The following is an 11,864-nucleotide window of genomic DNA, read 5'->3' on the forward strand; positions in this document are numbered from 1 at the left end:
TATTTCCTTTCCGAAAATCTTAGCTGAGCTTTCGGTACCCGAAACCACATTTTTATAAATCCGAAAACACTAGGCCTTAAATTTCCCATATCACGAACGTTCGAGGTGAAAATCCCTTTAGAAAATTGTAGGGGATTAAGGGCCTTCCGAGCAGATAATTTACCAAAACGATCCTTTTGGGTGCCCCTGGTTGATGGCCGGCAAAACTCTACAGCTGTCGACTATATTCGTTTATTGTCATGGCTATACTGAAATTGTCAAGGTTTGACTTGTTCTCCGGGATAGGTTGAGCGGTAATGGATAGAATTTAACTGTATATATAAATAAACAGCTTCTGGCAATTGAGAAGCCGCGGTCAATGTAGCCTCTTACGCCGGCGCGGCAGACGCTCTTTGGTCTCGTCACGTGACGAGCCCAAAGACACGGTCTCCGTAGGAGGCTACGGTCAATGGAGCCCACTCGTAAATGTATTTATTTCCAATACTTGTCAAGAAAACAAATCGACGTTGAAACTCATGAAAGGTTTTGTTTCAAAAACGTTTTTCGACATTTTCTACCAGAAATAAATACATTTAATTGATATTTTATATTTAATATTTTATACCATTCTTAAGTACTGACAGTTTTATACAATTAATATAGTGTAATGTAAAGAGTTTAAATACGATTTTAAAGCAGTCACTTAATTTAATATCAGTCCTCAGTGAATTGCAAAATGTGAATTTTTTTATTAACTATCTAAAGTCTTGAAAAATAAAGTACTTCTGCTGTGGCTAAGTTGCTTCATTTGTTTTTACCCGTGCCGGTACATTGAGTTCTGATGATGCATTTAGAAAGTTTGAAGAGCAGTAACACTGACTTCAAGGAGATGGCTCTCGGCTTCGCCTACATGTAAGAACTCTAATGTCCCTGGTGCATCATAACTCTATATGTATAACCACGCTAACGCATGACTTGACGATCAACGTACGTTAAATATTTTGGCACATTTCTCGATCTACCGTCCTCTGTGAAAATGACATGAAATGCATACCACTGTGTGTATTGCCCACAGTTGTACAAGTTGAACGAAATGGCTGAGTCGCAAAAGTAGCTCAAGTAATATGATTGAATTTATATTTTCATGTGGCATTTTCATTGGCATCGCCGTCCTCACTGTTTAAATTTCTCGGGCCCCACCCATTTTGAATGGGAGCGTCATATGGTTACTGTTATCTGGGTGGAATGCTGTGCCTTACTGTTTACTGACTTAGTCTTTTGTTAAGTTTTTCAACACATCCAGTTTGAAAGCCGTTACCGATTTGTAAAGCAGGATGATACGAAGAGTATTTTTAGTGTGCCGGATTCTCAGCTATCAGATATTAGGCTCCCGATAGCAGAAAAGGTTTTTTTGGGAAAATTGTTCCGGGAACTGATAATGCGCATTCCAACTGGGATCTCCAATACAAATTGTCACTGCGGAATCTCAGCAGTTGCTTTCAGCGACGTTTCTAATCTCGTACCCCGATCTCAGTCGTCGGTTCGGGAATGTCGAAATGTGAGATCTGGGTACGAGATTACGACGTTTCGCGCCTCGCAAAACCCTGAGAAGACACAAGAATAAATTATTCTACGTTTTCGTCTTCCTTTGCGTTGTTTGTACATTATATTATATTACATCACATTAGTTCTTCTTGCCAATTTACGGCCGTCATTTGAAATCAGCAGCCATGAATGGCACTTGTTTTTAAGATCCAATAGGATTTATCAAATTTAGCATTTGGCCCGAATTTGTGCCTCTGTAAATGGATAAAGACTTGCTCCACAAGATTTTTGTATCATTACGTGAGATAAAACAAGAGTTATACGCTAAAAGCTTTGAGGTAAATGACATATGTGAAAACCTACCTCTCCACGTTGAAAACGCACGTCGAAAACCTCAAACGTGACGTGAAGACTGGTCACGTGACCTCCAGCAGTTCGCGGTTCGCGGTAAACTTATTGACCAAGCGTTCTTGTTTTGCGTTCTTCGTCTCAATCCATAAAGACGCCAAAAAAAAAAAAAAAAAAATAAATAAAATAAAGTAAAGAACTTGGTCATTATCCAGCCATCTTGACCTAACAAGCTTGGTCAATAAAGGAATTAATACATGGTTTTATCTTCAAGTGTAAACTACGACAACAAAGCAAAACAGAACATGAAACCGCTTCTTCTCGGAAAGAAATTCTTTATAGCCGGCCGGTAAAAGATTTATTTTCAGTGCGTGTAATCATGGAAAACAACGAATCCTAAATTATCTTAGGGCTCTAACTTAATCATGGCTTTAAGGGAGTATGCAATTATTGAGTACGAAAAATTTAGATTTCGCAAGTGCGGGAAGATTTTAACAGAATCCGGCAAACGCGCCATTTTCAGCCGATCGCGCGGTAGCGTAAATAATAAACATTTTTACACAGTTTCCGGCCTCCAATCAATAACTCTTGAATGAATCAATACGTTTTGAAATTATATGCAAACATAAGGAGAAAAATAGGGCGGGTAAATTAGAAAACTGGGCGAAACTGTACCTCTTAACACCTTTTAATTAGAGCCGCTTGTTAAACTCGTACTTGGTACTTAATCATTGGTTAAAACCCTAACTGTTTACTTTAGACTTTAGCCGAAGAAGGAAGTAGAAACAGAAAACTGTCGACAAATTCTTATTTGAGGAAAAACTGCGCTCTTTTGGAGTTTGTAGTGTGATAGCGGGGGTTTGCCAGGTGTTTAGAGTGTGACAACAAGATTTTGTTAACTATAGTTTGCCGCGTGAAGTGAATGCTCGAATAAGCGCCCCATCGACTACCTCATCTCCAATCCGCCCCCCCCCCCCTCCTCTGGCCCCCCTTGGCTACACGAGTTATCGCCCTCGGCAACCCCCTAATCCTCAAGGGTACAAACAGAGAAAGTAGAGATTAAAGGACAGTGTTGATCGTTTTTGTCACTCTTAATTTTGTACAACTATTGCTGCTTTGACTTATTCGCTGATGATACTAATCTTTTATACGCAGATAAAAATCTTAGATCACTTGAGCTAGTTTTTACTGCTGAATTGATTAAAGTTTGCGAGTGGCTTAACGCAAATAAACTATCGCTAAACACTGGTAAATCCAATTTCGTTATTTTTCACCCTTATCAACGCAAGGTTGATTACGACGTAAACTTAATACTATATGATAACGACTTAAAGAAAATGACTTCTCTCGAACGTTAAAACTACGTGAAATATTTAGGTATTCTGGTTGACAGTAACCTCTCCTGGTGATACCACATAGACTATATTTCATAAAAAATAAGTCAAGGTGTTGGGATCATCTCGAGGCTTAGGCATTTTCTGAATAAAATTCCTCCTCGACTACGAAAGTTACGTAAAACACTTTTCAAGCGTAAACTGCATGAATTGCTTTTAAAGGTTCTGGAGCCTGAGGAGGTGTATGTTGATATAAACGCTGTAACTCGTATCAATCTTATGTCACTACTTAGTTAGCTTGCATTTAACTTTCTAAATAACAATTAGTCATTCAGGTGTTTTATTTATTCATTTATTTTCTTATTTAAATCTCTTTCTCTTTGTTTCATGAATCATTTCTATTTTTGTGCTGTTAATTTTTTGTTCCTTTTGAGCGTGCAAACAACTGTAAATGCTACCGACCTCGAATAACCCTTGCTAATTGTGGGTATGTAATATTGTAATCTGTCTTTTCTCATAATAAATTGTCGTTGTTTGTTTGTTTTGTTTAGCCAAATCAAAGTTAAACTGCTCTTAACTACATCATTACAATTAAAAAAAATTAGTTTCTTCGGTCTCCAAGTCGATTCTTACCATTTCCAGGTCCATGTTAGTGTATTGTGCGCACCAGGTATTCCGATTTACAATCAAGATATGAACAGCTTTGTGTATTGATACACAGGTTGCCCGGCTTTCGGCATGAATCTATTCCTTTGAGTAAGAAGTCAGTAGTACTGATCACACTTCAAAGTTGTCGTGCACTCCTCAGTGTCAAAATCCGATGAAGTGTGATAGCCCATCCATCATGATCAAAATCACACAGCGAGCATGCCTATTGAAGCGTACACTGACGAGCTGAACTATATATAACTGATATTATAATAATTTCATCGGGCATTGCCGCGTATTTTGCGGGCTAAAATGAAAAATTCAGCGGGCTAAAATATATTTTAGCCCGATGCTCTAAGCCAATGAGAAACAAGAACATAACGTAGCCAGCCAATCAGAACTGGAAACCATTCAACTGTTCGCGCCGTTTTCTTGCTTGTTTGACTGGAAGCGCTGCCATCTGCAAAAAAATTGTTTTGAGCTACAAAATGGCTGAAAAACCTAACGAAGAAGCAAATTCCCAGTAGTTTCAGCTAGCTAGAAAAAAGGACTTACAGAAACTGGTGTACGATGGTGGAAATAATGCCTGTAGTAGCTCCATGGCCGGCTGCGAGGTGAAGGTAAACAGCTTGTCTTCGTCGAGCGAAACCTGCTCAGTTTAGCACTTGCACAATTAATTTTAACTCTTGCAAGTGACCATGTCTTCGCTGCTCACAAAATTCTGTTATTTTCCCTTTGAAAACTTAGAAGCAATATTCTCTCGACAAATTTTGCGGTGTTCTGTTGAAGTTTAAAGCTTATGCGACAATGAATAGTTTTGAACAATGAAACAAATGTAAAATAAACGCCTGTCTTTGATTTCTTTTCTGAATGCCCTCTGAAATTATTATAATAGTAATAGAGTTGATGTTCTTGGGCGTAAATATGTTTTTGCCCCTTCTCAGAACTCATTTTAGCCCTCGCCTGCGGCTCGGGCTAAAATGAGCCTGAGTCGGGCCAAAAACATATTTACGCCCGCGAACATCAACTCTATTGTTATATTAGAGCCGTAATAACAGTTATCCCAAACGTCCATCGAGCGTCTTGTTTCCCGTCAACCCCCGCGTCTCACGATTTATCAATAAGGAAGGAGACTGGGGACGAGTCAGAAACGAAACGAAAACGAACTATTCCTGGGTGATCGCCACCAAGTGTGAGAAGGGGCTTATTTCGGCCGCTTTTGAATTTAGGAGCCTGCTAATATATCATTGTTTTGCGTAGATTGACAGTTATGGACGACAACTGGCAGACGAAGAAAGTAACCGTCTTGGAAAGAATAACGTTTCTTTGGAATAGTGAGCTGTTAAGCGATGTTAAGTTTGTTCTTCCTGTGTCGAATGGCGGAAGTGAAACAAAGGTGATACCAGCTCACAAGTTTGTGCTTGCAATCAGCAGTCCTGTGTTCTACGCCATGTTCTATGGTCAAATGGCGGAGACTAAAGACTCAATTGAACTGCCTGACTGTGAGTACGAGAGTCTGTTGGAATTGTTTCGCTACATGTACAGCGATGAAGTGAAGCTAACCGGAAGTAATGTAATGCGTGTGCAGTACTTGGCGAAGAAATACATGGTGCCTCCACTCGCTGATAAATGCACTCAATATCTACGAGACAACTTGGAAGCATCAAATGTATTCTCAGTTCTACCGCACGCTCAGAAATTTGAAGATAAAGATTTGGAAGATCGATGCTGGAAAGTGATTGAGAGGAACACCGAGGAAGCAGTGACGTCAGAAGAATTTGTGACGCTTGAGCGATCACTGATTGAGTCAGTTGTGAAGAGAGAATGTTTGCATATCAAAGAAATTAAGTTATTCGAGGCCGTCGATCGCTGGGCCACGCAAGAATGTGAAAGACAAGGGGTGAAACCTTATGGCCAAGACAAAAGAAGAATTATTGGAGAGGAGACTGTAAAAGCCATACGGTTCCCATTGATGTCGCAGAAGGAGTTCATTTCTGTAGTCCCTGACTGCAACATTCTTACCACAAAAGAAATTGTTGACATGATGAAACACTTTAGCGATGTTCTGAGCCCCCCTTTGCAGTTCTCAGTTACTCCAAGAGCCAAGGACATTACCAGTGAATGTCATAGATTTGGTAAATTCCTTATTCCAGCAGAACTGGGAATTGGGGTTTGGAACTACACGCGGTGCAAAAGTGACCGTATCTGTTTCACTGTTTGTAACACTGAGGTTATCTACTTGCTCGGGGTACAGCACTTTGGCCGTGAAGAAACGAAATACACAGTCAGTGTTGAAGTGATGGATACCTCGAATGGTTCGTTTATCGCAAAGCAGTTAGGGTCGTACAGCTCCGAGGTCAAACATCATGACAGAAACACGTATTACGGCTATGATGTGATGTTTGATCCGCCAGGTCTAAGTTGCCAGGTCTAAGTTGCTTCTATTTGTTTTTACCTGTGGCGGCGTATGTCGAGTTCTGATGATGCATTTGGAAAGTTTAACACGTTCTAAAACCATCGGGATATTCTAAAACGGCGATTTTCTGGTAATATTAAGCTATTTTAGTCATTTTCGTGCCATTTCCTCTCCAAAGAGTTTTAAAAGTGGCAATATTTACAAAAAAGGTTTATTATTTTGCCATGTTTTTACTTCATCCGGTAAATATTAGCTCATTTTATCATTTTCCTTCAAATTTAATACAGTGAAAGGAAATTTAAATGCTTAAGTTTTCGCCCGTACTACTCCAGGTTATGCAGTTGGTGCTGGATTTTATAGTTAAAGGTACATGGAAATTGTCATGTACCTTTACGATTCTAGAATGCAAAGGTACATGGAAATTTCCGTGTTCCTTTACTGTTCTACAATGCAAAGGTACATGGAAATTTCCGTGTTCCTTTACGGTTCTAGAATGCAAAGGTACATGGAAATTTCCATGTACCTTTACGGTTCTAGAATGCAAAGGCACACGGAAATTTCCATGTTCCTTTACGGTTCTAGAAAGCATAGGTACACGGAAATTTCCATGTACCTTTACGGTTCTACAATGCAAAGGTACACGGAAATTTCCATGTTCCTTTACGGTTCTACAATGCAAAGGTACACGGAGATTTCTATGTACCTTCACGGTTCTAGAATGCAAAGGTACATGGAAATTTCCATGTACCATTACAGTTCTAGAATGCAAAGGTACACGGAAATTTCCATGTTCCTTTACGGTTCTAGAATGCAAAGGTACACGGAAATTTCCATGTACCTTCACGGTTCTACAATGCAAAGGTACACGGAAATTTCCATGTACCTTTGCATTCTAGAATCGTAAAGGTACATGGAAATTTCCGTGTACCTTTGCATCAGTCTAGAATCGTAAAGGTATACATCGAAATTTCCATGTACCTTTGCATTCTAGAATTCGTAAAGGTACATGGAAATTTCCATGTACCTTTACGGTTCTAGAATGCAAAGGTACACGGAAATTTCCATGTACCTTTACGGTTATAGAATGCAAAGGTAAACGGACATCTCCATGTACCTTTACGGTTCTAGAATGCAAAGGTACACGGAAATTTCCTTGTACCTTTACGGTTCTAGAATGCAAAGGTACATGGAAATTTCAAAGTGCCTCCCGGCCACGAAATATAAAGCTAGAAAAGTATAAAATGTCCTTTCATAAAAATATATATTCAAGTAAACAGTGGTACTGTTGTTAAATATACTTTATTTTGTTAATAAGCATCTTGTGAGTGATATAAGATTAAATTATGCTATATAACAATATCAAATGTCGTACATCCTACTGATAAGCGTCCATCGAATCTTCGTCCCCGATATGTCTCGATGTACTTCCACCTCATAACTTTTAACAACAACAACAACAACAACAACACAAAGTTTCGTAATTGTCGAACAGGAACAAGTTACTTTTTTGGATGGAATCACTGCATTTACTCCAGTGACATATGAAGAAAGGAATCACATCCTGAAGAAGTTTATTGTTTCCTTTAGTTCTAAGTCAAAGGTCCAAGATTAGATGAAATTACCTCATACGTGATGCTCAGTTATCAGTTTAAACATATCATCATTTAATGTATTGTATAAGAATAAGAGCGAATTAAAAGAACGAAATTATTAGACCTGTGCTCCATTAGTCAAGGTTATGAATACCTACAATGGTTTCGACTGAGCAAGGTCGTCAGAGATAGCAGGTAGTTGAGGCCAGGCGCTGGAAAAGGTATGATCGAAAAAATGTAATGTTGCCTTAGAAGTCGTTTTGAGTCGGTGCTAATCAACTAGCCTGTGTTCTCTTTTAATCATCTGGCTTCAGTTCCTTTGGCCTTCCTTACACGATCTTATAATTCGGACATAGAGCACGTGTGGAACAGCGGCCTGTATCGTTGATCCTATCGAGAAATCAACAAACAAATAGCGTTACATTCAGTACATTTGATGAAAGTTTAGAGTGAGGACAGTATGACGAAATGTTCTCTATCCAGCAGAGCTGAAAATGGCTTGATGTTCGCCTCCGCTCAAGTGCGATGGCGTCTGCGGAGTTGAGAAATACAAGTGGGTTTCTCAAGGGGTCACACAAATTTTTGTGCGAGTAAATTTAGCTAAACGCAATTATCCGGGTCAAATAGTTTACTGTGAACTAGAATCTTTAATTCCGTAAGAAATGGGTTTAAATACAATTAATCACTTACCAGCCAGACGGGTTAGCATCTATTCATGTCAGTATTACGCCGACTACATTCTTTGAAGAAAGGAAGTTACCACTGTATGTTGTTCCAGCGCAACTCGTTTTTTCGGGCGCAATTCTCTCAACCGTTTTGGGGATGCACAATCTGCGAGCCAGCGAGGCAGACGTGCGAGGCACTCAGGTTAGCCTAAAAAAAACTCCGGTTAGCCTAAAAAGCACTCCGGTTAGCCTAAATAGCACTCAGGTTAGCTTAAATAGCTCCCCGGTTAGCTTAACGGTTAGCAGTTTATGTTGGGGGTTGTTCATGCCTCGCATGCCTCGCTTGTTTTGTTCATGCCTCGCTTATGCCTCGCACGCCTCGCACGTCTGCCTCGCATGCCTCGCATGCCTCGCTGGCTCGCATATTGTATACACTCACCGTTTTCTTAGTTCACCACAGTCTCGTCAGGAATGTTTCGGTAACAAAAACCGGATATATGTAATGATTACGCTTTTCAATAGAGGGCCTTGTTATTTTAGATTGACTGAGACCACAATGCGGCCTCTGCTATTTCCGTTGGAAATGCCTGCTCGGACAGACAGCACGAAAATGCTATTTCAGTTTTAATATTTCAAAGCTGAAGCTAATCTATTTCCACTCTCTTGAACGACGGTGGATGAAGCTAAGACTGAATTAGAGATACTTGTCCTGACATAGCTGTTGGTCTATCTTAAATGAAAAAGAAAAAACCCTGGGTTGGTTCAAGATGACCATGTCCGAGCAAGATGGAACATAATATTCAGAGATAAATAGCGACACGAATTACGGTGGATACGCTTTACCTTCTTCACGGTAGGAAAACTACATTATTTCCGTGGATAAGTTTAACAGAGTTCGTAATACGGAGTTATGTTGTATCATTACGTTATGGATCATAACATTCCTTTCGGTCTCGCAAGCAATTAACTAGTGAATACAAATGTGAATACGATATATTTTCTACGCAAAAGTATAAGTTTAGAGGTGTCTCGCGCCTAAGCGATGTAGCGCGTCCGATTTAAACTAGCTATAGTTACATAATCCCCCGTATCAACTAAAGCTTACAGAGCTGGCTATCAAACTATACCAAAAAACTAAAATAAAATGAATTGTTGAATCTTTAGCGCTGTTTTCTCGAATCAATGTTTTCACTTGAAGGGGACACTTTAAAGAGCTAAAACTCAAAAGGGAATTTGTTCGTTTAACTTCAATTATGGACACTAGCTGTAGTTTAACATATAATAAACAACAAAAACGTTTCTGCGAATTTTTTAGTTCGAAATATTTTTTTCTCCGAGAGCGATTTTTGTTCAATCACTCCACATTTTTTTAATCTTATTTCGTAAATGTTCTGTAACTTTTCACACGCAGACACGTTTGCTTTGGGTCCGGAAACTGAGGAGCAAATTAAATTAGCGAAAAACAAAATTCGCTTTGACGTGCAGTAGCTTTCGAAAGGTGATTCGGACGCTCGCATTTAGAGGTCGTGAAAAATTGGACAATTCATTTTATTACAAAATTCTCGGTATAGTTTCTATAGCCAGCTCTACAAGCTTTAATTTGATATAGGGGTTTAGGTATCCACAGTTTAAACCGGACGTGCTACATCCTTTGGGCGCGAGAAACCTCTAAAGGCCGGTAACCTTAATGTGCAATGGTGTAGAAGAGACTTGTAATATTGCCATATTTTCCCATTACTTTAAATGTTATTTCGTACGTGTTTATCTGCTCGACCACAACACGAAATATTATAGGGCACTAATTTTTTTCCTTGCGGTTTTAAAAACGGGTCGGTTTGCAATCCACAGGAAACGTGCGGTTGGTGCGGGAATTACCTTCCCATAAAAGAAAAACTTCAGATTGCCTTAGCATTCAAAAAGAAAACCTTATGTGTTTGAGAAATGTCGAGAAGTAATAAAAAAAAAGCTTGAAAATGTAACGAATTGTTTTTTGTTTGTTATTTAAAAAAGAAGAATGTTTTTGCTAAATGTTTGGGATTTTTTCAATCAAGTCGCTTTTAGTCAACCGGTTCGGTAGAATACAGCATTTTATTTAAGCGGACCATATTAATGTCATATTAATATTATTTTCAGGTGCAGTTTACACTTCCTTTCATTGGGTCCGGGCAGTCGCGGACATTACACCTCTCATTAGAAAAAGTGTTGTTCACGCGGCTATTAGTACGGAATTAAACTGCTGAATCTGTCAAGATTAAAACCGATGCGGGCAGTAAAAACTTGTCGCAGAAATTAGTGACGATGCTTTACCATTGATTTAGGCCACATATGTTATACCCAGATCTGGCCTTAGTTATTCGAAGAGCGGATAAATCGTTATGTACTGGATAGTGGTACATAAGCATTTGTACTGGCTAAGACTCGCAGTATTACATACCCGATCTGTAGTATTGATCATGGTTATACCAGCTAAGAGGCCTTCTTAAGGTATAATATCCATACCCGAGACCTACGGTAAAACATCCATACCCCATCTTTATCTTTTGCTAAAGGTACACAAACATTTCCATGTACCTTTCAACATATTTTACTCAAGGGTAGATAGAAATTTCCATGTACCTTTCTTGTCATCTTTTGCTTAAGGTACATGGAAATTTCCGTGTACCTTCAGCAAATAATTTCGAAAGGTACATGGAAATTTCCATGTACCTTTTGACATCTTTTGCTGCAAGGTACACGGAAATTTCCATGTACCTTTCAACATCTTTTGCTGCAAGGTACACGGAAATTTCCATGTACCTTTCAACATCTTTTGCTGCAAGGTACACGGAAATTTCCATGTACCTTTCGACATCTTTTGCTGCAAGGTACACGGAAATTTCCATGTACCTTTCGACATCTTTTGCTGCAAGGTACACGGAAATTTCCATGTACCTTTCGAAATCTTTTGCTACAAGGTACACGGAAATTTCCATGTACCTTTCAACATCTTTTGCTGCAAGGTACACGGAAATTTCCATGTACCTTTCGACATCTTTTGCTGCAAGGTACACGGAAATTTCCATGTACCTTTCGACATCTTTTTCTACAAGGTACACGGAAATTTCCATGTACCTTTCGAAATCTTTTGCTACAAGGTACACGGAAATTTCCATGTACCTTTCAACATCTTTTGCTGCAAGGTACACGGAAATTTCCATGTACCTTTCGAAATCTTTTGCTACAAGGTACACGGAAATTTCCATGTACCTTTCGAAATCTTTTGCTAAAGGTACACGGAAATTTCCATGTACCTTTCAACATCTAACACTTTTTATATGTATTTTGCCATTTTTTTAAA

The 11,864-nt window shown here is 39.1% G+C and overlaps 1 protein-coding gene and 1 long non-coding RNA gene across 2 annotated transcripts; one reads left to right on the forward strand and one right to left on the reverse strand.

Moving 5' to 3' along the window:
* Positions 1-4,973: 4,973 nt before the first annotated feature.
* Positions 4,974-6,288, forward strand: LOC146474958 (BTB/POZ domain-containing protein 6-like). Its single transcript, XM_085116865.1, has one exon. The coding sequence runs from the start codon at positions 5,125-5,127 to the stop codon at positions 6,286-6,288; it is 1,164 nt and encodes a 387-aa protein (XP_084972991.1). The 5' UTR covers positions 4,974-5,124.
* A 1,265-nt stretch (positions 6,289-7,553) lies between these two features.
* On the reverse strand, positions 7,554-8,679 carry LOC146474959 (uncharacterized). The gene is made up of 2 exons (XR_014866021.1): positions 8,553-8,679; positions 7,554-8,252 (listed from the first exon to the last, which is right to left on the reverse strand). It is a non-coding gene; the product is annotated as an uncharacterized LOC146474959 (long non-coding RNA).
* Between the last annotated feature and the right edge of the window lie 3,185 nt (positions 8,680-11,864).

Source organism: Pavona decussata, unplaced genomic scaffold, assembly GCF_977016875.1.
Source record: "Pavona decussata unplaced genomic scaffold, jaPavDecu1.1 SCAFFOLD_87, whole genome shotgun sequence".
NCBI lineage: Eukaryota > Metazoa > Cnidaria > Anthozoa > Scleractinia > Agariciidae > Pavona > Pavona decussata.